Source organism: Dermacentor albipictus, chromosome 1 (assembly GCF_038994185.2).
Source record: "Dermacentor albipictus isolate Rhodes 1998 colony chromosome 1, USDA_Dalb.pri_finalv2, whole genome shotgun sequence".
In the NCBI taxonomy this organism is placed as follows: domain Eukaryota; kingdom Metazoa; phylum Arthropoda; class Arachnida; order Ixodida; family Ixodidae; genus Dermacentor; species Dermacentor albipictus.
Genome location: NC_091821.1, coordinates 345,291,505 through 345,317,689, shown reverse-complemented (window position 1 = coordinate 345,317,689; position 26,185 = coordinate 345,291,505). Strand labels below are relative to the sequence as shown.

At 45.8% G+C, this 26,185-nt stretch overlaps 2 protein-coding genes across 3 annotated transcripts in view; one reads left to right on the top strand and one right to left on the bottom strand.

Annotated features, from left to right (window-relative positions):
* LOC135914166 (dimethylglycine dehydrogenase, mitochondrial-like) overlaps positions 1-11,084 on the bottom strand; it is a 48,857-nt gene extending 37,773 nt beyond the window's left edge. Inside the window, exons 1-3 of one of the 2 annotated variants that reach the window (XM_065446934.1) lie at positions 10,657-11,084; positions 2,509-2,698; positions 694-792 (exon numbers count right to left, since the gene is read on the bottom strand). In XM_065446934.1, the coding sequence (XP_065303006.1) occupies positions 694-792; positions 2,509-2,698; positions 10,657-10,757 (390 nt within the window). In that variant the 5' untranslated portion in view covers positions 10,758-11,084. Of the gene's footprint in view, positions 1-693; positions 793-2,508; positions 2,699-10,656 lie in introns of those variants that run through there. The other variant, XM_065447012.1, reaches the window with a different exon arrangement.
* A 373-nt stretch (positions 11,085-11,457) lies between these two features.
* LOC135919022 (betaine--homocysteine S-methyltransferase 1-like) overlaps positions 11,458-26,185 on the top strand; it is a 42,768-nt gene continuing 28,040 nt past the window's right edge. The window contains exon 1 of the mRNA XM_065453766.1: positions 11,458-11,599. Within this exon, the coding sequence (XP_065309838.1) occupies positions 11,597-11,599 (3 nt within the window). The 5' untranslated portion in view covers positions 11,458-11,596. The remainder of the gene's footprint in view (positions 11,600-26,185) is intronic.

The following is a 26,185-nucleotide window of genomic DNA, read 5'->3' as shown; positions in this document are numbered from 1 at the left end:
CAGTTTAGGTGGGCTTGCTGATCCCGCATTCTTTTCAGCCTGGTCATATCTTATTTTCGCACGTTTCGCTCACGTCCTGTGCGTATCATTTCGCTTTTCATGTCTTCGCTGCTGCGACCTTGTCGCCGGGTGGTGCGACAACAAGGCTGTTTTTTCCTATCCTTCTGATTTACTTCGTGGCCTTCGATTACATCGGACAAATTTAGTTTCACACGCGTGGTGGCCTCGCGCACGTTGCGCTCTTGCTGATCAGAGGTACTCATTCGAACAACGAAAATAGCTGGCGCACACCTTAGGGGCACATGCAAATTATTGACCTTTGCGTCGGGTGCTCTAGGCACGTGGAGGGCATCGCGTGGGACTTCAAACTTCGTTCTGACTTTGCTATCTTGATAAAAATGGTGCCGGTCTCGTCTCCAGCGTGACGCAGAGTCTTGTTTTCTTCTCCCTCTCCCTTTTTAGTTTGGCTGCTTATTGTATCAACAAGCGCTGCGTAGCTCCCTAGCGATCACTGTTCTGACATTTCCCAATAGGTTAATACATTTCAGGTAAGCAAGCTTATTCTGGAGTCCTGCACGACGGCATCTACAGCTGCCTCGGTGCACTGGAAACAATCAGTGGATCGGCATGAGTTCAGTCATTCAGTTCGCGACCAAACCCCCGAGATGATGGGGCACTCGTCCCTTCACCTACTCGTCCAGTGTCGAGCTGAAGTGCGGCGAACAAGTTGATGCTGTCGTAGTGTATCCTCTTCATGTTGATTCCCGGGTTGTAGAGCGCCGCGAGGCCTGCCTGCGCAACCAACGCTAATAAGAGATCGTTCGTGAAGTGTTCATTCATTCATTCATTCATTCATTCATTCATTCATTCATTCATTCATTCATTCATTCATTCATTCATTCATTCTGAAAGCTATATGCGATACAAACGTATAAAACAAAACTTAACTTGAGGGAAACGAAATGAATGTACTATCACACTTTGTGGGGGGGGGGGGGGGGTAACGTTGTCTGGTAGGGCCGGTAAGTTGCCAGATTAGATATGCCTGTAAGCATGGCAGGCGAGATTTAGCCGTAAACAATGTGTTGCCTCGACCAATAAATTACAACAACAGATGAAGAATCAACAGTCTTCTGATATTCGAATAATTTTTCGTGTCAGTTACCGACTCGGGGAACACGTCGTCTTTGTAATTACATACATGGTGGTATCAAAGAGTGTCGAGACTGGCTGTGTTCTGAAAAAAAAAATATTTATTTATATGCATTCGAACACTGTCACCTTTTAAAGGGCGTCCTCGCGCAGCAATGCAGAGCTCCCAGCGTTCTTGTCAGCTTGCGAATATGTCCTGGACGTCTTTTTTTCCGGAAGGAGTCGAGCACCCTTCTGCGATTCGAGCTTGATTATAAGGCGATGATGCCAAAATAGCAGCCTTTGAGCTGCGTTTTTAATTTTGATAAGAGAGTTAAATAAGCAAGAACCGAATCTGACAAGTAGAGTATAAAGCGTGTTGTTTCCGTTGAAAAACTCGCGTGTGTGGAATTATCTGTGACAGGATGCATTGTCGTCGTGCAGAATACAGCTGCTCGACGCCCTAAACCTTGGCAGTAAAACTAGCTATTCATAGCGTGGCCATTCATGACGAGTTTCTGATACACAATACCAGGAATGCCGAAAAACACGATGAGTGTGCACTTTGTTGAGCTGCGGATGTGCCCCACATCGTTTTTCTTTCGGTCGTGAACACATTGGACTTATTCACTGCGTTGCTTGTGGCTTCGTCTTAGGGTCGTACCCGTATACCCAAGTTTCGTCCCTAGTGATGACCCTCAACGTGAAATACAAGTAATCTGTAAGGATTCCCTTCCGCGTTATTCGCTCTCTTCCTAAAATCAGAAACACGGTTCACAGGTCGCCATTTTGACCGGCTCGAAATCCAGCTCGAATGGCAGAAGGACGTTCGACTCGCTCCGGAAAAGAGACTTCCAGTACATGTTCGCAATTTGGTAGGAGTGCTGGAAGCGCTGTGTTTAGAAGGTGATAGTGTTCGAATGCACATAAATAAACAACTTTCTTCAAGATAGAGCCAGTCTCGAAACATTTTGATGCCACCTCGTATAAAAGCCGCATATTTACGCTTTCTACACAATAACAATGAGAGATCTCCTTTGTAATCTGGCTACACTGGGACCTTCCCCCTGTACATATGATCCACATGTTGTAACTCGATAGTGCGCAATAAACTCAAACTTAAGCACACAGATAATGACAAAAAGAAAAGAAAGAAAAGCGTAACACATGAAGTCCTACTCTAAACCAAATACGATACAGCAGGAGGATATGAGTGCTTGAAGAGGAAGCAATCGGCTGGGAGTCCATTCGTCTACTAAATCAATCAATCAATCAATCAATCAATCAATCAATCAATCAATCAATCAATCAATCAATCAATCAACCAATCAATCAATCAATCAATCAATCAATCAATCAATCAATGGGGTGGCATACCGCGTGCCATGTTGAGCCTGCCGTCAGCTCGCTTTTCTCGAGCAGTACGACGTTCGGGTTGCCCATCCGGGCCAAGTGGTAGGCGAGGCTGGTGCCCACGGCGCCACCTCCGATCACAGCCACCTCAACGTTAGAAGGCAGCGCCTCGGCGGCGGCTTCCTTCCCCGTATCACACGCTGCCGCTTCCGTGCTGCAAAGTAGTGCATCGCATGACTTTAGCAATACACCATTGTTTATGGCTAGTTAGTTCATTACGAGACTGGACCAGCAAAGTGCCGTGAAAGAAACACGCACAGACAATTTAGAGAAGCTGTTCGCGGGGGGAAGGGGCGGGCTGATTTTTTAATGTTAAAGCCATATGAATTCAACTCACCGTGAAGCCAAGAAAACCACAAGGTAAATCACCTGTTTTGTCTATTCGATTGGTGGTAGTGGGTTGTATATATAAACCGGCATGTTTAGCCAGCGCCCACTTCTTTAGCCTGGCAACCGAGGCCGCACTTGCTGCGCCTGATCGTCTCTTGCAGGGTCACGGCGGTACGTTACCACACGTCCATCAAACCAGTCTCTCTCTCAGGAACGCAAGAACACGTGAAGCTTTCTTGCGGACTATAACTGACCCTTCCGGAAACACAAAGCGCAAGCTCTCGCATGCGGAAGGTCCTTGCTTCGCAGGTTCTCAAGGAAGAGCGTATTTTTCAGCTCTGCATCTCAAGAATGCGTTATGTAGAACTTTGTACGGCTCCCACCGATTGTGGGTTGTCTTCCGTTCCACATTCATTGCCCTTTCTTTTTTTTCTTTTATCAAGAATATTTGTCACAAGTTCAACCATCGTCAATAAATAATTTGACAGTTGCAGAAAAAAAGAAACAGTAAACTTTTCCTATGCTTTTTCTTGTCTTCATTGCGACAGTCCTGAATGCAAGAAAGGATCTTGGGCTTTTAATTAGGCGCTTTTAAGAAATCCCAGATGGCCAAAATTATCCTGGAGCCTTCCGTTACGAGGTCCCTCACAGGGCAGGTGTAGATGCGTCAAACATGGTGGGTTATCTTTCTATCTGAACGCAGCTGTCGATTCCATATACAGTGTATTTGCCTATCGGCTGCAACCCGCCTTCAGACAATGCATGGTTGCAGCCTTTTATCGGGACACTTTCGCACGCTCTTCAAAAATGGGCGAGATTATTGAGCCCTTCAGTCTGCTGCATACGCAAGTCACAACTTCGTTCAAAGGTGGTCGCACTGCTGTGGAAACAAACAGTATGATGCTATCGCGCGATTGCAGGGAGGTGTGAGGAGGAGGAGGAGGAGAGAGAGAGAGAGATGGGGAATGTCATCGTGCGTGAGCTTTCGTTCATTCGTTAGTTAGTTCCTTCGCTAGTTCCTTCGCTAGGTGAAGGCACTTTTGTGCTTCTTAAGGACGACGGGCTTGTGCGACCATTTGTGACTATGGCCCAAACAATGAAACGTTCCTTTCCTTCGAGCGCTTCCTAACCTTACGTGAGGCCTCCTTACAGCGAAGGACCGATGGAGGAAGCAAGCATACTCTGAAAGCTCCCTTCACCCGTCCTCACGTAAGGAGCGGTCTCCGCCATGCCTGGGTTCGAGATTATCTCTTAAAAGCTTTAGGCGAACACCAGAACACCACTATTCAATAAAAAAGGTTGTATCGTCACACAATCTTTAAGTTGATGAGCTAATATAGAGAAGCGTGGACGCTTTTTTCTAGTTTTGTTTATTAAACCTAAAGAAGTAGCGTATTACGGTGCAAAACTTGATGTGATCCAGCAACGCTGGTACGCCGGCGTCGTGCAACGCCTAGCAACGCTTCCATGCCGCACGCGTGACTGAAACGAACGTGCCTGGCAAAACGTACCGTGCTCGCGCTTCTCCGAAGGTGGGCGACAGCACGCACGCGCAAGCAAACGTCACGTGGTTAAGCAGTGAGGCGAAGCGCTCGTTCAGGGCCAGGAGCAGCGTAAGGACGCATGAAGGTAGCTTGGTCCAAACAATAAAACGTTCCTTTTAGGTGTGTGCGAATATTGAAATTTTCGATTACGAATCGAATACGAATAAGGCGAAGAACTCTCTTCGAATATCGAATCGAATATCGAACACATGTGTAGTATTAAAAAATTGCAAGAGAGGTAACAATGGCTTTATTACCCTTTTAAAAATAACATTGCATTTTACAAGGTTGCTTCAAATTAAAGAGGTACTCAATTATAGATAATGGACTCAGGTAATGCCCTCAGTCAGGTAAACCGCTTGTTACAGATTGTCGTGAAGGAAAATTAACTGCTCAATATGGCCAGAAAGTAAACGCTCTCTATGCACTGTCACATTTCTACCGGTAGAAAAGACTCTTTCACTAGGAACTGAAGTGGCAGGGACCGCCAAGTACTTCCGGGCGAGTGCACTTAAAAGCGGGTACCTGAAGCGGCCAATAGACTGCCACCACTCACAAGGATTCATGCCCCTTTCCAGAAGAGGCTTTTGCGCGTAGTCTGTAACTTCCCCCTCAGGGGCAGATGCCAAATGTGTCTTCTCTTTGTTCATCACTAGATCGTCAAAAGCATTCCATACACTCGATGCCACCAGTGGACACGAAGTCGACGCTGGCACGGCGGTGTCCCCACGGTGTTCCACGACGGCTTCCTGGAGCTCCCTTGTCACAAGGTTTTTCAGCCAGATCATCTGAACAGATGCCTGATGAACTGTGGCCATAAAGCGCGGATCAAGAAACATGCCTAGGCTGGCCACTCCGCACAAAGAGCCTTGATATATTTTGAATCAGTGTTAGCGAACCCTGAGTTGCCTTTGCAACCTTCAAGGCAATGGGGCATTCCAAAATAATTGGAATTATAAAGCTTGGTGAAAAAGAAACCGAAACTGATCATGTCTCAAATGCCTGAAGCAGATAGAGTGAAACAGAGCATACAGATAATGAGCGGATCATGCGAAGTTCTCAGTTAATAAACATGTTTTTAGGAGAATGCGGAGCAAGCATACAATTGGTTAATTGCTCAATTATTCGCAGTCTATCCGAATATTCGCCGTTTCCACCGTTATTCGGCCGTCCTCGGATATTCGTCAATTTCCGAACATGCATTTCTCGAATCGAATACGCTTCGAATATGGAAAATATTCGATTCGTATTCGAAATTCCGAATATTCGCACACCCCTAGTTCCTTTCCTTCGAGCGCTTCCTAACCTTACGTGAGGCCTCCTTACAGCGAAGGACCGATGGAGGAAGCAAGCGTACTCTGAAAGCTCCCTTCACCCGTCCTCACCTAAGGAGCGGTTGCCGCGTGCCTGGGTTCGAGATTATCTCTTCAAATCTTTCCGCGAACACCATTATTCTATTAAAAAATGTTGTATCGTCGCACAATCTTTAAATTGAATAGCTAATATAGAGAAGCGTGGACGCTTTCTTCTAGTTTCGTTTACTAAAGTTAAAAAAAAGTTGCGCATTACAGTGCAAAACTTGATGTGCTCCAGCAACGCTGGCACGCCGGCGTCTTGCAACGCCTAGCAACGCCTAGCAATGCTTTCATGCCGCACGCGCGACTGAAACGAACATGCCTGGCAAGACGTACCGTGCTCGCGCTTCTCCGCAGGTGGGCGACAGTGCGCATGCGCAAGCGAATGCCACGTGGTTAAGCAGTGAGGTGAAGCGCTCGTTCAGGGCCAGGAGCGGCGTAAGGACGCATGAAGGTAGCTTTGGAGCTACCTTATGCTGAGGAAGCACCAAGGAAGCCTTCACCGAGGGCCCCTCAGTAAGGAAGCTTTCAGAGTGACATAAGGTAGCCTCACCCCAATGAAGGCTTCCTTAGTGAGGTAAGGAAGGTTTCATTGTTTGGCTTCTTATGCTGAGGAAGTACCAAGGAAGCACCAAGGAAGCCTTCACCGAGGGCGCCTCAGTAAGGAACCTTTCAGAGTGACATAAGGTAGCCTCACTGCAATGAAGGCTTCCTTACTGAGGTAAGGAAGATTTCATTGTCTGGCCCTATCAATGCAATTTCTGTAAGGCCACGCACGTCACCGAACTCACTGCAATTTCCTTCCCTCCTCTCTCTCCCTGTTATCTTTGTTTTCCCCCTTTCCCATTCCCCTGTGTAGGGTAGCCAACCGGACGTGATTCTGGTTAACCTCCCTGCCTTCTTCTTATCTCTTTCCCTCCCTCCCTCGCTAGTTCGTTCGGGCTGACACTGACAGGCTTACACTGACAACTGTCGTCGATGGTTTCAGCAGAATTTTCCTTTGACTGACAGAAATGTTTAAGAGTCGCCTGTGGAAGATAACACAATTATAGGATTCAGCTGGATAACGCGGAGAGACGGACACTATTTGAACGAGAAGTCGAAATGCCTAGTTTTAACAATTAACAAATTTTAACCAATTAATTTTTAAAACTAATTACTTTACGGGTCATATTACCATTTACGAACTGTAGCCGATGATTTCGTGAGATTTATTCACTTGGAACGAATTCTCACGATAAAACCGGTTGAGATACCTTCTTTCCCAAATTGTGCGGTGAAATACAGGCGTTCCAATTATTTTTGAACTTAATGCGTAAAACGTCGCTTTTTAAGAAAAGGAAGTGGAACAAAAGTGCACTTTTAAGCGTAAGTAATGTCTGCCTCTGCGAGAAATCCAGTTCAAGGAACTATGCCATCTGCCACAGGCAACTAAAAAAAAAATTGTCAGTAAAAAAAAATTCCACCTAGTAGAAACTTGGACAGCGGTTAGAAAGCTCTCACGCATGGGAACATGCACGACTCTGCACAAAGTCGACCGATAAAACAGTAGTGGCTAACACATGGCTATCTGCCATCGAAAACAACTTTACGGTACGCCCCAAATTCATGACACAGCAGAACGCCTTTATCAATTGTCATGGCATGCGCAGCAGGTGTGCGCTTTTCGGCGATGTACACGCAAGAAAAAAAAAATAATAAGCGGCTCCTTACAGTTTCGCGTGACATTTCTCACGGGAAGCTTTGCAGCTGTTCTTGCACCGAAGGAACGAGGAAGAAAAAATTCGCGGTTAACTGTTGTAAGACCTGCACGTTTTCAGGTACACTTGCTTGGTTTACGCGCAACGCCAAAATATATGCCGACGTCACCAACACATCTAATGTCGTTGGACTGCTTTGCAGCGAACTGGTGACAAAAGTGCTTGAACTGTGGAGAGCAGAATTATACACGGCGTTCCAGCTATCACGCATCAAGTAGAAAAAGAAAACCAAAGCGGAGCCTTTCAAACGAATGAAGCCGGACGTATGTTGGTAGCAGCAAATCGAAGCGCCCAGTTTCTTTTTTGTATTGTTCATAATTAATTAGTTTGTGATTATTAATAAGTTACAGTGCTAATTATTATGCTTACAGCAGATCTGCCAACATTCAGTTTCATAACTCATTCGAAAACACCAGTTGTTTGCTGTGCGCCATCTCTTGCGTGATTCTGTTTTTCTGTGACATCTACAATATATTGCTTTTAGAAGAACATTGCACGGCACTCAGACACTTGCATATGTCACGGGAGCGTATCCGAGTTAATCGTTTCCCTCTTGCGTATGCTTTGCTACTAAATACGAAATCAATTACATTTTAAAAAAAGTTATTAAGCCATACAGAGCAGCACGCATATAAGCATGCACAGGAACTTCATTTTTGGAGTACTGCTTCGCGGGAGTTCGTTTTGCGAATACATATTAACGTCATTATTTGGCCCTTGTCGTGTCTTCAAATGCTGTGACTAAGCCCCTGTCACGTCTGTAAGTGTTGCAATCCGTTTTAGTTTGTGTTGTGCCTTGCTTGGTGGGTCGCAGGGGCTCAGGAACTTGTCCGATATCTTTAGTTGCCTTTAGTCGCCCAACTTCTGGACATTTCTGTCCGAATAAAAGTGGAATTAAATTTGAGCAGTTGTTGCAGAAACACGTGGTATGAGACTGAGCGTGCCTGTTGACAGCGCCAAAAACTTTCTAGCGTCGTGAAGTGGCACAGGTCACTGCATAATCGGGTAGTATCATCATCTTCGTCATTATCATCATCATTATCATAATACCTTAATGTCCGCTGCAGGACGAAGGCGATCTTAAATTACCCTTTTCTAAATTTCTTTTATTGAAATAAAAACAATAGAAAGAGATGTAGTCACCCTATAATGACGAAGGCTACTGCTTTTCGCATAGCATAAAATACCCCTGTCTTGAGAAAGCAGATTCCAGGTAGTGTCTGGAAATTTCCTAACCTCGTCACCTCACAGTCTCTGCCGTCCACGACTGCGCTTCCCTTTCCTTGGCATCCCTTCTGTAACTCTAATAGACCACTAGTTAGCCGCCCTACTCTTTACATAACCCGCCGTGGTTGCTCAGTGGCTATGGTGTTAGGCTGCTGAGCACGAGGTCGCGGGATCGAATCCCGGCCACGGCGGCCGCATTTCGATGGGGGCGAAATGCGAAAACACCCGTGTACTTAGATTTAGGTGCACGTTAAAGAACCCCAGGTGGTCGAAATTTCCGGAGTCCCCCACTACGGCGTGCCTCATAATCAGAAAGTGGTTTTGGCACGTAAAACCCCATAATTTAATTTTTTTACTCTTTACATGGCCTGCACGACTCCATTTCCCCCCACAACTAGACTATCGGCTACCCCCGTTTGCTGTCTGATCTACACCCCCCTCTTCCTGTATCGTTACGCTTAACATTTTTCGCTGCATCTCTCGTGCAATTTAGCGTTGATTTATTCGTGAATACCGAAGTCAGGCGCGGAGAGAACGCTATCTGCAAGTGCAACCAAACACACACGTTGAGTGCCCGCGGACATTAGACGATGGAGTGTTATCTTCGGATAACGTGTCTTTGTGATAACGCTATGGGCCGTTGAGACCGAGTGCGCGCAGAGATAGGAAATTATCTTGAGGATTTTTTTCGTGTTTGTTTGCCTAATAGCGAAGGGCGCCAGCACACAGGCAGAGCTGTAGCAAGTGGCTGCGATTGTGGTGACGAACGGCCCCGTAAAAACTGTCGCAGGGGCTAAAAGGCTACGGCGTTCGTAAAGACGACCTTGCTTGCTTTGGTGATTGGCCGTTGGCGCAATTTCTGAACTACAACAGGAACGTCCTCGATTAGGAGCGTTGGAGATAAGATCATTTTTTTTTTCTCTCATTCTCCGAGTGACTTCGGCGAGTGATTCACTGTGTTGGATCATGTGATCCTCATTTTGTGATACAGCGCACTATATAATTGGCTTGTTAGTGTGCAGTGACTGTGGTGTCACAACGCTTTCTTCATCGCGTTTCCTACAAAGCGTCTACACTACCTGCCACGGACAGAACATACGCACGCATTTCAAGCGGCCACGCGCTGCGTGTTCTCCGATCAAGGAACAATAGCGCACTATTGGCAGGTGTCGACATACTGAGGATGCTGGAAGGAATGTTGTGCAACCTTTCTGCTCTGCTGTCAAATGAAAGGAGTCGAAAGTAAGGAACTGTGTTGACATAAGTGCTTGGGTCTAATGAATGTATCGCAAGTCATTGCACTTGCCACCCAGCTGTACTGTTGTCAAACGTAAAAATGTAATTAACTGTGCTGACTTTTTCTTTTCTGTAAACGAACAGCGTATGTTCACTTCTTAAAACGTGTGCATTCACATTTCCGCAACTGCTTTGAGGTATAGAGCTCCGCTTGCTGTATACTGCTCGACGGGAGGCCCCAAGAAACTGCCCATTTTTAAACGAGCGATAACTATCGCGCTGATGACGACAGTTGGTAGGCTAATATCATTTACTCTTCATGGTAATTCTACGATCGTAAACATGGGGAGCACATGCAGCTGACAGCGTCGCGCATCGGGTGCACTGATTGTCACAACGACGAATATACAACGCCCGCAAAGAGATAGCGGGATGATGCAAACTCTAGCTGGAGGGCCATTGAACCGTCCAGAGAATTGTTACGTCTGCTCGAGCCATGGCTCGAGCAAACGAGTGGGTCGCTCAATATTAACAGCACTAAACGCTGCGCAGAGGGGGCCCTCTTTTAGCTCGCGAAAGTGTGCGCGCCGTGTAATGAACAACGTGCGTGCGCAGCTCGCTAAACGCGAGCAAATTGCAGGTCTGAGAGAGAATCCCCACCTCAGGTGCCGTGTGCCGAGGCGGTCGGCGCGTCTCACGCAATGCCAGAGCCGGCTTGCACGTTGTCGCAGCTCGGCCGGTACGCTTCTCAAGGTCACCATTCTTCGCCGTCGCCGCTGTGCCAACACGTGAAAGACGATCAGACTCTCTCCTTGCACGTTTACGCAACCTCAATAGAGCATCTCGCGTCGACGATGCTGGGAGGCTAGAGACGAAACAAGCGATCAACTGTCACGAAACCGAACTCGTAGCGCTTTTGTAGGCGCTCGGACCGTGCGAACTGAAGACAGCTGGCTGTGCGCACATTTGATGCAGACTCTTTCTTGGCCATTTCTCGCTCTTGGAGAGCCGTTATCAGGAATACACATGGGGGTAGGGGACACCGGGCACGTGCTGGCCATACCCACCGGACCCCCTCCCCTTTCCGACTCCTGCGACGCTCTCAACTGGCTGCGGGCTGCCCCAGTCCGGATGAGAACCAGAAGTCCCTGCCGTTTTTTGTTGTCTGGTGAAACGGCGTTTTCCTTCTCTTCCGCCACACTCCTCCTTGTCCGAGTTCCCCTCCCGCGGTCGGCGGAGAAGAGAGGCGGACCAGATAGAGAAGAGGGAGGCCACCGCGGGAGCGGAGACCGTTTCTCCGCACTGGGCGATTTGAAGGGCAGGCAGCCTTGCGCGCTACACGTGCCCCGTAGCGGGAGCGCCCTTACTATACAGTCCCGAAGATCGATAGATTCTCGTTTCCTGCTTTCCCCACCCCCACGTACAGGAATATGTACACGCGACGAGAGAGGGAGTCTGCTCTCCGGGGGTTTCGGGCCGTGCGCACATCGAGCACCTATTTAGGCGGCACCCTCCCTCCACGGGCAAATTCCTTCGTCGCACTGTTGGTGTCGGAGCGCAACAAGTGGTACCTCTGCTGCCCCGACTTCCAGATACCGCCATGGTGAGCCTGAAATTTCGTCTTCGTTTCTTTGCGAAGACGCGCGAGTTCTTTCCTTATCCAAGTATTGCTGTTATTTTCTTTATCCGGTGGCAAGGCTCTACGTGTAGCAACTCCGGTGTCCCCTTCAATCTTATCAAGGAAGGTCGCCTCCTCTGACACCCCCAAATATCGACGCCTCCAAAGAGTGTTTCCGTTCGTTCTGCTGTTCGGAGACCTGAGGTCGGTCAAAGCAATCGCTTGAGGGGACGTTCGGTTTGGATGACTTGCCCGTGATTACGGCAAAAGCTTGATTTCTGTCCTTGTGTTAGCTGTCAAGAAGGTCATGGCGTCAACTTTTTTTGGTTCATGGTCCAAACAGGAAACGCCCAAAATAATAACGTTTTCTTTCTAACTCCTTTCCTAATTCGAACAGTGAACCCGAGCGTTTTCGAGGGCAACGACTCTAAAGTTGTGAAGAGGTAGTGCGCTAAAACACGTGCACTCTACTCGAAACTCGTTGTCAGGCAGAATGTTGCCAGAGTCCTTTCACATATCTTCTTGATCTTGAGCCGCCATTTGTAGTAGCGCATTCTACTTTAAACCTACCGAGCGAATATACAGCGCCGAAACTTTTATTATGCGTTAGTGGATAAACTACGAGCAACAAAACGGTTCGCACAGGATGCGGCCGGCGTTGTTCGACATGCCTCCGGGAACTGTTTACTTCCCGCGTCCCTGCGTCCCGCACGGCATCACTACTGCCGCTGCCTTTCCGCGCGGATAGTGGCTGTTTCCTGCCATGCCCGCCTGGGTGCGCCAGTGTCGCCCTAACACCTCGCAACCGAGCTGTAGAACGTCTCAAAATAGTCTGGCACTGATGTGGACGCTACGAGGAGCGCACCGGGCACTGTAATCGAAACTTAACTTTGCAGTTGTACCTTGCAAGGAGTTGTACTTTACCCTATCGATGTGGTTCTCATTTTTCCGTGCGGCGGCGCTGCAGTCGCTGGCCACACCACGGCCCTTATGATGCAGCAGCCGCACAACTGTGGTCCCCATAGGCCAACTACCTGGCGGCAGGGAGGAGCGGAGTTGACGGATAACTCATATCGATATTTTGTATGAGACAGAAACGAGTCTTCCAATCGGAGAAAAAAAAACTTCTTGCTCAGCCTTGGAAAGATAGTTAGCGGCCGACCAATAACTGGTATAACCTTGCCAACGTGGCTTGGCGGTCGGTATCTACCTCACGTCGGGTGGCCCGACATAAATTCTTGAGTGATTCCGATATGCCCGAAATCAAAAGAACGTGCTTTTGAGTAGAGATCGACACTTCGTTTTGATAGGCATTGAGTCGCTCTAACATTGCCGTATACATTTCATCGTATATTTATTTACTTACTCATTTTTCGCGTAATGCATTTGTCGCTGCCTACAAGCACCTCCTCGTGCTGCGAAATCGCATGTTGAGCTCTGCACTTCGGCTGACGCGACGTGAGAAGAACAATTACTTCTTAGAGGTAAACGTATGTATGTTTGGTGCTCGAAAGTGCAGAAAGTATACTGTGTGTCTCACGTAACTTGGACCAGAACTTAAAGGTATACAAGTGCCACGTAGCTGGACAGAAGGAGGTAATGTTGGTTGTCGTCAGTTATCAGTTAGTAGTAATTAATCAACCGCTGAAGTATTACAGTCATAGCTAATGTATCAAAGAGAAAATTGTAGGCCATCCTAAAAAAAATCCCGATCCAGCTTTCTGTTGCTCAATACGTGCTACGAAAACGTTTCTTCCGAGCTTGAGAAAGCACGCCAAGCACGAAAAGGTTACGCGGGACACCCAGTATACATACCCTGTTTCGTGAACCACGACAGTTCCCGGTGGTGCGGTGTGACGAAGCGAAGTTTTTGACGTCGGCTTAAAACGATTACGCAAGACGTCGACTACACTTGAGCTGCGTAGCTGGTATAGCCGTATGATAATAATTTGGGTATGTCAGAAATCCTAATTATCTCGCACTAAAACAAAACTGTCGACCAATTGCAGTGTGCCGCTGCGACCGCACTGCGTCAGCCGTATGTCGCGACACGACGCTATTCCATATTTCGCATTCCGGCCAGCGTGTTAGCAAATAGGCAAATGGTCTTGTTGCGTTCTTGGACCGAGGTCCCTGACCGATTCTGCATCAGCGTAGCTGGCCAACAAACATGGCCCACCTATTGCCTACCTATGGCTGGCTGGAAAAATAAGAATTGATATAAAAAATAAGCCAATATTTTCCTAAGCATTGCCAGTCGTCAGCCATGCCACTCACAACTCCCACTGCAGTGTCCTCTCCTTCGCGTTCTTTCGTAGCCGCTTCTGACCCTCGGCCCTTGACGGGGATTGAGCTACGTGTATAAACGACACCAAGAAACGCCGTTGCTGCCCTGACGATGACGAGACACGTTGTGAGGCTTCCCTTGTTCTCTAACTGTTGATAACTTGAAGTCTCAATTTTCTTATGAACAGCTTGTCTTGTTCGGATTACTGCAATGTCATGCTACTTTACAGCACAGCGCTCGAAATTAAAGCCTTGCCAACATTTCCTAAAATCGGCGACAGCATAAATATTGAGCACAAGCTCCGCTTATGAAACCACACTGGACCCGCCGTGGTTGCTCAGTGGCTATGGTGTTAGGCTGCTAACACCGACGGCTGCATTTCGATGGGGGCGAAAACACCCGTGTACTTAGATTTTAGGCGCACGTTAAAGAACCCTAGGTGGTCGAAATTTCCGGAGTCCTCCACTACGGCGTGCCTCATAATCAGAAAGTGGTTTTGGCAAGTAAAACCCCGTGATTTTTAAACCACACTGGAACCGCCCCCTCATATTGAAAGAAGTTCGTCTCTGTCGTAACGGGATGGACATGAGCCAAGAGTATTGACTGGCTACTCTATACATATTATCTTTGAACTGGACAGCGGTTTACTTATCAGTGACCACAGCACGTTAAAGAAGAATAGAATTTAATAGAATATAATATAATAGAATAGAATAATAGAATAGAATAGAATAGAATAGCATAAAACGCGCAAGTTTACGCATTGGCAGGGCGTCTCGCACGCAGACAAGATACTTTTGTATGTGTAACTAAACTTAATGCAAACACCAAACGAACGAATTCTTAAAACATGATGTCTCAATCAGAATGCTAAATGCAGTTTGAGGCGTCTTGTTATCCTCCTGGGAAACTCGCAAAGCATGCGCACGTTTGGCTTTGCACAGAATAAAAAAAATAATAAATGCCCTTTCACTTTGTGAAGAAGCATGACCAGCGAAGCTGTGTAGGTGGGCCCGTTAATGGCGAACTGCACCTCCGGCGCGGGTCGGCCTGGCATTTCAATATCTTCGGGATCGGCCCACATATGGATACTTAACGCCTGCTTCGCCTCCGCCAAGGGTCGGCCCGGTATTACACTGTCTTCGAGATCGGCCCACGTATGGGGAGCGCTTAACGCCTGCGCCACGTACCTCCACCGCGGGTCGGCCCGGCATCACACCATCTTCGGGATTTTTTTTTTCACACACGATAGTGCGGAAGGTAGCCCTTAACAGCTTCGGTGTAAAAAAGCCATATTTTGTAAGTTTCCATTATGGTGGTATTGATAGCTTAAACCTTTTTCGTCTGCAAAAGCACGTTACTTCCGATAAGACAAGCACTCATTGCGGTGCGCCTACAGCCGCACAAATTTGCTGCTCGCAGTCTATCTTGTCGGAGCCTGCAGTTCAAATCAGTGTTTCTGTTCTTGCGGGGAACTGCTTATCTCGGTACTTCTTGTTGCTTGCAACGTGCATATCTGATACCCCCAGAAAACATGCACAGCAAGTCAAACTCGCTCGTTGACGCCTCCCGAGTCATCGCTCTTGTTATTCATTTGTATTGATTATTCAACCCCACCCATCCTAGTAGTTAGCTGATGATAAATTCTCCTGCACTGCATGGACTTGATGTTCGACAACAGCGCCCACTACTGACTAATTCAAGGCACGAAAAAAAAAATTCTGCTTCGCCTTAATAGCACAAGTCAGCCAAATTAACGGCACTCACTCAGACTCACTCACAAAATGTATCCTTTACTTAGGGCTCATGCCTGTTTCACATGCTGCGACTGCAACGACGAAAATCGGTGCTGTCGCACGCGTCGCAATGCGATTTTTAGAGGGCTCATTTCACATGTTTGCAATTTTAACAATGCGACTGGTGCGACGCCCAGGGTTGCTTACTGCCAGGTTTCGTGACACACGGTGCATAATTCTTTTATTTTAGTGAATAAAACGTTTACACTATAATATTATTGACTTCTCTTGATTAGAAGCAAATAATATGTACGTTTACTAATTTAAGCACGTTAGCTAAGATTTGTCTTGGGGTGCGCGACGGCGGTTTTGTTAGTTCAGTGCGACATCGCGCACGTAAACAGCTGTTCGCAGGTGGTTCAGCCAGCGATTCTTTATTCTATGGTTCAGCGTTGTGTGTTGTCTTATCTACATTCTATGACCGTTTCGTTCTGCCTGCGCTACAACAATCTACAATGTGACCTATCGACAAGTTCATATAGCTACCCTCACCGTATATGCAGTATTCGGAATTCGGCTGCCACGAAGTTGTGTCAGCCCAGCAAGATCCTCGCGCTACCCGTGCTCGGCGTCAGCTTCTGGAGAAACGATGTGTGTATATTGCCCGTCATTGCGCATATGTGGTGCCTGCTCCTAGCCCTATTCTTACGCCAAACGCAACAAGAAGCACCAACCCGAACGCCCGCGTGTGCCCCTGAACGAAGCCTCAAACGATCAGTGTGATTACGACGTGGAATGAAAACTGTGTTGTGAAATTCAACCTTAGCGCTAGCCTGGTTCGTCCATCGCCGTGCTTGCGCTGCGAATGTATATATGGGAGCCCTCTCTAAATATTTCTAAAGGCGCAAAAGCCGACGCATCAAATGTTTCGAGCAGTTACCGTCGCTTTTGTAGAAACCTGTACGTTGTAATATAGCATTCTAAGACACGCTTCTCGTCCACTTTGTTGTCCCGTGTCTCGCGCTGGTAGTATACGCGGAACTTCTAACAAGAAGACCATATCAATACGCGCTATTCATAATGCAGGATCGTAGGCCCACGGCAGGCGCACTTGCCGTAGAATTTTTCAGCTTTCTGCTCAGCCTCGCACGCCTCTCACGGTTAGCCTGTTTTGTGGAAATAAATATTATTATTATATTATTAATGTTACTAGATATTATAGTTTCTTCACTGTAATTTATAGCAATCATCCAGATTTCTTAAGCTAGTCATGCATTTAACCTGTATTAGGTCAACATTGTTATGACATGCTTATGGGAATCATTTCAAACTAGATTGCTCAGCCAGATTGCTCAGCCAGAGAAAGTACAAATGCAAGCTTCAATATTTATTCCAATTTCGTATTCCTAAACAGATTATATTGGCAGAATTTTATGCCTGCTTACATTTCCTGCAATTCAATGTTCAGAGCTGGAAAAACTGATTCCTTTTCTTGCTGTCGAAAGGCTGCTCCAATGTCGATAGCAAGCTATAATTATTCATTTCGAAAGTGTTAAGCAATGACTATATGTCTAAGCTTATCAATGCGTTTTTGTTCCACGAACACAATAAAGTTTTCTCTCCCTCTCATTGACAGCCATGGAATGAAACCGTTCACTTTCATAAGTATCAGGATGCAAACATTCTGGAGATTGTCCTGAGCATTTGTCTGGATCCTATAGTGTGCATGTTTGTATTAAGTTCTCGTGTTACAATCGCAGTGATCTACACATATTGTTATATTGCAACAAACTAATTTATTTCACTTTGTTTTCAAATCTACCATGTGGCCATGCAGTAACGACTGCATTAATAAGCAAAAAAGAAAACTGCAGATTCAGTGTACGTGTTGGAATCTATGCGAAGTGAAGTTTCTGTCAAGTGGTCAATTAAATGCTGTTAAAGTAACTGCGATATATACAATTTGTCTTATTTTCAACAATCCAACATGTCATCTTTTGCAAGGTTTGCTTATGCACCGCATAGGTCACAACCTTAATGTCATGTAATCTTTATGCATTACACTGTTCACAAACCATACCAAAACGCAAATGGCAGTTAATGTAGATGCACGCTGCGAGACATCAATGCAGTGACGTTTGTTGAGCAAGTAATGGTGCGAGGTGTATGCAGATGAATGAATGACGTGCTTATGTACTTAGTTATATACCTTGCAGGCTGCAAGGTTGGAGTATTATGCAAGGGGGAATAAAAAAGTTGTTACATAAGGGAGAAGGGCACAACATTAAGAAAAAAACCAGCAAAGAAAGCAGTACCAATACATTACACCAACTAGCCCAACGTATTTTACTGGCACAACATTATACAATACTTAACAAACAATAACAGAAAAAGTTACTGCCCATGCACCCTGTACAGACGGTAAACCAGCGAAGCTGAAATGTGCAGCCCCAGTGTTTATCACTGGGTTAATTCCAATGGTTTATTCAAGTCTTTCTATATTATTGGTTATGTCTGTGTTTCTTAATGAGGTTATGCACATGTTTGGCTTGGGTTTATCACATTGTTTATTTGGAGTGCCACACATTGCACTTTGCAAGGTCAGCATCATGGAAAGTGCAATGAGTGGTTCATTGTGTTAATCCAGCGGGTACATCAAAGTCTTTCTGAATGCTGTTATGCACTTGTGTTTTGTAATGCGTTAATCATAATGTTTATGACTTAGTTATGCACTGTAGTTACGAAGTGACACACCGGGGCTGCACATTTCATTTAATTAAATACAGGGACACATTTTCGAACCTATTGGGAAGTCTGAGAGAGACTGCTGCACATGTGCTCTGCTGCTAGAGAGAAACGACGTCACTATCGGTCTAGCCAATGGCCCACCACACCTTTGCTGTGAGATAATAATGACATCATGATCTTGTCTTAACCCCATCCCCCTCTGTGTCCCTTCCCTGCAATAATACGCAGATAAATGTATGTTTGAAATGCATAAGCATTTCTATGTCTACCCAACAACAAATGTCTTCGTCCATCATGCAAGACGAATGCAATGGCTCACACCCCCTTAAACAATGGCTCATACCCCTACACTAGGGTTTTTGGGATCGGACCATGAGTGTTTCACATAGGCATATACAGCTTCACTGTAAAAAGAATGAACACCTTTCTGCTAGAGACCGAGACAATCATGAGGTGTATTAACAAATGAAAGTTTATTGAACATGCCGAGTAAATGCTGTTTGACAAGCTATAAATCGAATTTACACAAAAAGCAGAAGCAAGATCTGATGTGTGTCAATACAGATCCCAACAGGAAACGCATCCATCTCTGAAAGTGTAACAGCGGCCATGCTGACACAAGATTCTTCCAGTGTATTTGCATCTACAGCATCCATAATTTCTCTAGGCAGCCGATCTCCACAGAATGCTAGCTTCTTCCTCTACAATGCACTCTCCACATCTGAGCGTGCATTGTAGAGGAAGAAGCTAGCATTCTGTGCAGATCGGCTGCCTAGAGAAGTTGCGGAAGCTGTAGATCTAAAAATGCTGGGTTAATCTTGTCAGCACAGCCTCTGTTAGAAATGGATGCATTTCCTGTCAGGAAACGCACCTGAATTTTTGCTTCTCCTTTTTGTGTATGTTCAGTCTATTGCTTGTCAGCGAGCATTTACTCGGTGTGTACATTAAACTTTTGGTTGTTAAATCATATCGGTTTTCTCGTTTGTCCTATGTGTTCTCTGGTGCCATTTGCAGCCAGGCTATTCGTTTTTTTTTAGACTGCAACAAGTCACTTTAATGGTTCTCATGATACCTTACAAAATTTTTAATTTGGCCAATGTAGCAAGAATGTACAGTGTGAAGCAGTAAGAACAGGGTATGCTAACTTCTGATTAAAAGGTTTATTGTGAAAATGCAGTGATCTATAAAGGTTACCACGAAGTAGTAATGCAATAAAACCTGATGAAGACTAGCCTCGTGAATTCATTAACTATATTGCAACAGAAATGTGATGGACAGGAACGAAATGAACACACAGAGCGCTTCGTTCTTGTCTGTTCTCTATCTGTTGCACTTTAGTTAATAATGAATACACACAAATTCATCTAGTTTTCAGTTATTATGTCGGGCTTATAAGCCTGCTTGTGTCCTGGAATATCTGCATGGCTACGTATCCTGTAATTTAATTTCTGGCCATGTGCTTGCAAGTCACGTTTCAATCACCTGATTTTCCTGACAATCTTGTGTGATGTGCAGGCACAGACAGTTTCTGGTGAATCCATGCAGGGTGTTGTGCAGGGTGTAATCTGCACTACAAGTGCTGCTTTGATTGCTTTCAGTTCAGCTTTTCTAGGTATAGGATGACCTGGAATGGTACTGACTTATATGGGGTTTAGTTTATGTAGTGTCGTACTTCTGTTACACTGCTATTGCCAGATCAGTGTACTATATGTGCCTTATGTTTGCTTGCATCTTCATGATTAACAACCTCCTCTGTGTGTTTTGCAGTTGCATATAGTCTTCTGGCCTAATTGTTTACCCCCATATTCCACGGTATGGGCCTGTTGTGTTTCAAGTTCAGGTACTCCCGACATTGTGTTTCTGAAGGGAGAGGTAGTCGTCTTTGCATCTCATATGCTAGCTGGCATAGTATCTTGGGTCGAGGTTCTGAGCTCTTGAGACAAAGAATTTGTGCTGCAGGCTGCAACTCTACTCCGTCTAGGTGCTTGTTCGTTACTTTCTCATAGAGGTCTTCAAGCATGGTACAGCTGGAAAGACCTGTTATTACTACCCGATGCCTGTATTCGATGAGTTGTCTTTTTGTGTGCTGCTGGTAATTCATACCGTACGATACCTTGGACACAAGCACAGCATCTGCGATTTTCTATAGTATCCACTCGTCCACCCCCATAATTTCGAGATTAATCTTTTCACCAGATGTGGAAGTTGCGTCCAGGCACTGCATAATTGTTTCACCCACGTGCTGGCTCTGCCGTCATGGGCTTGCACTAGCTGAGGATTTGTGGATGTTGACTTGCGGGCATATTTGTCCAGCTATATATATATATGTGGATCACAATGTGCACTCTGGGGTAGTTCTTGATTCTAGTCTTTCTTTTTTTTCCGACGTTGATATGAGCTGACTTATCAGAAAGCGAGAGGCCAGACTGGCCAAGAAAGTCTGCAGTGTTGTCAAGGGCTTGTTGCATCATTCTTGATTTCTGTATAAGATAGCTTTCCCATAGACTGTAATACACCATAGGCTGTAGTGTTTCATGTAGTATGCCCGTGTTGTTGGTGTGTGTGGGCCAAATGTACCTCCAACTCTCACCTGTAATTTTCAGTCTTTCAGAAAGTTACTGTTTAAGTGCTCTACCAGAAATGTTTTTCTCATCGTTCCTCCTATTAGCGCAGCATGAGGCAGTACTGCTGTTAAAAGCCTCTTCACTCTCTTCATTTTTTCATAAGCAGTATTACATAATGTCCTGCAATAAAGTTTCTGCTGCTTATGGCCCACTCATATCTGCCAGAAGGGACAACTCTTGAAAAAGGTTTTGTTTGTGCTATGTGTGCGACGTAGTATGAGCATTCATGCCTTGACATTTATACATCTGTAGAACCAGCTTCCTGACAGAGTACTTGCTATACCTGATCATGCTTATTTGTGCAGTGCTGTTGAACAATACATATTGATGCAATGAATATTTACACACTCAAATTATCATGAAAGATGGTTGTTTTACAATTCTGCCCTTTGCTTACTATTGGCATTAGATTTTGCATAGGCATGCCCCCTATGCAATAGTATTTTGAAGTGTAAGGGTTCAATAAAAGGTGATGAACTAAATCTAAGTGCAAGAGCTTTTTTCTCACCTATGACTCCCATCGAAATGCGACTTCCATGGCTGGCAAATCAACCCCTCGCCTTGTGTTAGCAGCAGAATGCTATAGCCACAGTGGCAGGTGAACAAATTGAAGAACAATATTTCTGTCTATAATTTTTTTTCTTGCCTGTATGTAAGTAAAGTTTGGAATAAGTTTGTCATTGCAAAAAAGCCCTGTTTGTGGTCTTTTATTGAATAAACCACATATTGTGTATAGTTGAAATGCAGAAATTTGTTCTAAAATCCTCGGGTGATATGTTCTTGCAAGTAGCATGGTAATTCATTACTTATAAGGATAGTAATCGCAGCGGATATCGTTATATGGGTTTACACACTAATATATGTGATCGCAAGCTTATTAGAAACTTGCTAGAAACATGTAAGGCATGAATGTTTCTGCACACTTGATCAGCTGTGAACGTGCAATAACTGCTTGTACTGGCCGACTTCACTGCACAGTTTTGATTTACTTTTCTTCAGCATGTCGTTTTGTACTGTTTGATCCCCACAAGAACAGGCCGTTTGCCTGCTTTTCGCATTGTTGCACGAGTTCTACATAATTGTGCAGGAGGGTACGTTGTCACTTTGCCACTATAGCAAGCAAATCAATTATTCTGCTAGCAATACAGTTAATTACCTTGCAGAGCAAGTGTTCATGCAGATGCAGTAAGGATACAAAGTCCGCAACATAGTCAATGTTTATTGGTTACTGTGCAAGAAAAAAGAAAAAAATCTCCAGAGAAGAGGTGCAACTTAACGTGCATGTAATATTTTATTCAAGCCACGGATTTAATGCTATCGTAGCAAATTCATTACGATAGCCTACACTTTTGCTGTGTCAAATTTAGTAAGAGGCAAGATAAGCTTTCAAGATGCATCAGGAAATTCATGCTTGAAAACCGACAAGAAAATGCAACTGAACGGTACCGCGTTCAGCGCAACGTTGAAACTTCGGGTACTTTGCTGTCTTGTCATTTGCCCTTGCCGAGGTTGAGATAATTCAAGCTGCTCCGTAAGCGCGATTTTTGCATGCTACTCAACAAAAGAAAGTTGCGACGACCTCGTCGTCTGCTGGGGATCGAACACATCCTAGCACTCACAACTCGCAAAGGCGTACGGAGCAAACGTGAAAATGCACTTCATTTGCTGTGTAGCGTGTCAACAAACGCATAGCAATCGGAGAATGCAATCTGCAGTACAAGTTTTTTATTCTCCCTTCGCGTACGTACCGAATTCGATGATCCACGTTTCCGCGCATTGCACTTGTCATGTGAGCGCCATTTTCCAAAACAAACCCATACAAACCGGCGAAATAGCTCCGTTGACAGCTCTCCGCGCAATTTCGACGGAAAATCGCAGCGATCGGTGCGACGGTGCGACTGTGCGACCAACCGGTTGGTCGCAGCCGAAAATCGGGGGGTCGGCTCTGCGACTGCGATTTTCATCGCAAACGACGGAAATCGCACTTCCGGTGCGACGAAAATCGCATCATGTGAAACAGGCTTCACTCGGAAAGACTCAACAAACCTCTACGGACTCATTGGTACTCCGCAGACTCGTGAGAATTCTTTCTCATCCGGGCTCAGTGGGACTCAGACCCACCATAATTCCACTCAGGCGGGCACTCTCAGACTCAGACTCATGCGTTGGTGTGAGCCCGAGTGATTTTACCTATAGGTGAGTTTGCCGGCCTTTGCCTAATAGAGCCAAGCGGTACGGCTGTATGTAACTAAAAAAACGCGCTGCAGTGATTAGTTCCATTTCGTACTGCAAGAGTGTTCAAAATAGCGGGCTCCACCGACTTCCCTGTGTAGCATGCAAACATCAGGCGCACAGTTTGTAGTGACGGGGTCGTCTGTACAAAGATAGTGCGACTCGGGATCATAATTCACGCAGGCGAGCCTTCTGGCTTCAGACATCATTAATCTGGTGCGTCCACTCATGTGTCGCTGCAAAGTTGTGTTCATTGAATGTATTACGACAGAGCAGACGACAGCAAATGATTCCCCAGCGCGTACTGCAGAGAAGCACCATTTGGCTCGACGAACACTTGGAGCAGCCAGCTTAATAACGTCCAGTCATTCAATTAGAATGCCTCTTCTTCAGGTATAGCCTATGAATTTATCGTCTCTATTTAAACAAAGCAATTTTGAATTTGGCCTATTTCATGCCGGGCACATCTCTTTAAACCAATGTGCGCAACATTTTACGTGCGTGCGGCGAGGTTGATTATATTGAAGACCAACCGGCTCATCGGTGGGCAATATTCTGCGACTCGAAGGCGGCCTTACAATGTCTTCTGTCAGCTCTTAGACGCGGGTCCTGTGAACAACTCATGTCGGAGATACGAGAAACGCACCATCATATGACTGCGAAAGGACACGACGTCGTGTTTCAGTGGCTGCCGCGCCATTGCGGTAACTCCGGCAACGGCCTCGCTGACGAAGCTGCTAGGGAAGCACACGAAGTAGCCGTTACCTGGGCTTTCGCGAAATGAGGAAACAATACTGTGCCGCTTACGCTTGGGCGTCGCATTCACCAATGTATAAACGTGTTTGATTGAAATGGCTGACAGCGCCGAGTGCAATGCCTGCGGTGTCGAGGAGACTATAGGACATCTACTGTGCTACTGCCCATCTTTTGAAAACGAAAGACATGACCTCTGAATAGCTCTAAATCAGTTAGATAGAAAACCGTTTACCTTGAACGAGATCTTTGGACCATGGCCTCGCATACCGCAGCTACAAAAGGCCACAAAAGTGCTGCTGCGATATTTGAAAGCTACCGGATTGAGTCACCGTCTGTGATCCATACTGAGTGACCGATCGGTATCCCCAGTGGACTTTCTGTTCTTCTTTTAATATTTCCCTCCTCTTTTCCCTTTCCCCAGTGCAGGGTAGCCAACCGGGCTCAGTACTGGTTAACCTCCCTGCCTTTCACTTATCATTTGCTCTCTCTCTCTCTCTCTCTTTCTCGTTTCATGATTGTCATTGTCATGGGACACCGGGTAAGTGAATGAAATTGCTTGTCATTTACAAGCTCCTCAGTCCACTGGACGTCCTGTTGCAAACGGCATTGCGTGCATGTGTCAAATAACGTAAATAATCCCTTTTTGCCACACTGGACTCCCCGCACATTTCATATTCTTCTTTATTATAAATGTGAAAATATTCGGTATTCGAGTCGATATTCGCAGGTTGTCTTTAACGAGTATTCGTGTTTGATTAAAATCGAAAGGTTTCAATACTAAAACAGCCCTAGTTGTAATCCTTCGCGATAGAAGGCATTGCTATAATTTGCATTTACGTTCAAATAAATGAAATGAAAAGAAAGTTACGAAATGGGCATGTGCACGTATAACATGACATACAAAAGGCTTGAGATAAGTAGATTCAGGAGCCAGCGAAAGCACGAAGCAAACTTTCTGTCGCAAATAAAACTGGTTTCTATCCTTTTATCGTGAGTGAGCATAGTTGAATTGCTGCACCGAGCTTTGCTCGAAACGGAGCCAATATCAGTGACCGACCGGTCAAACTCGTACAAGCGGTCGTTGTGGCCTCAAGCGTACCTGTAAAGCAAATGCTAAGGACAGGAACAAGGCATCGCGAGCTGCTGGTGCAAACAAGTGCACGTCCTGAGTGCACACAGTCTAGGTTTGTTGAGCAATCAGACGTGTCTGGCACGTGCCGGACTGGGCAAACAAACGAATTCATTGCGAGCAAACAAACGCCACGCTCAATCTCAGCGACATCCGGCTTCCGATAAAAGCAGATAAGCTGTTATCTGCGTCGCGTGCTTTTCCGCCGTAGACTTTTTTGGTCTCTCACGAGCATTGCGAACGTAAAGAAAGCGGCGTTGCAATGTTGCAAGACAGTGAAGGGCGACTGCACTGAACCGCCCTCATGCAACTGGAGGTTTCAGCGTAGCGCATCAAAGCGCGGTCGAACGAACGCAATGGGCGCCAGCATCATGGTATTATAAACATCTGAGCATACCCATGCCGCTAGATTTCATGACATTTTGGTTTGTTTAGCGACAATTTATTTATGTTTAGCAACTATAGCGACTGTTTTAGCGACATGACCCGACAATTTGGCCACACTTTAGTTACTTCGAAGTTTAGCAAGTTTCTTCGGGAAACAATTTCAAGAACGCACTTTAACTAATGAATAACTAGAATTAGATGCTCGAAATTGGCTTTACGGCTCGTGGGCTCCCTGAGCACAATGGCTCAACAGCGGCCTCTATATACTCATGGAAGTCTTGAAGTCGTACGTTGTCGTACGCTGTCGTTCATTATTTTCACTTGTCCCACCACATCTGTCCCACTTCATTTGTCCAACCGCATTTGTCCCACATGTATCACCGCACTTCAGATATTGTATTCGGAGTTTTCGGTGAGAGCTGCAGTATAGCTTTCGTGCACGTGATCGTGCGGTGGGCAGGACGCCGAAAGTGAAACATGCTCAAAAATTCAAAAAACAGTGGCTCAATGACCCACATTTATGCAAGTGGCTCCTCGGCGAGACGACGAAGGAAGAAGCGAAACTTGCATAATGTAACTATTGTCGATGTGAGCGTGCGTTTAAGTACTCCGATCTTCGAAAATGCGTGCGATGCAAACTTCAAGAAGATGCCGCGGTGCCTGGCACGTCGA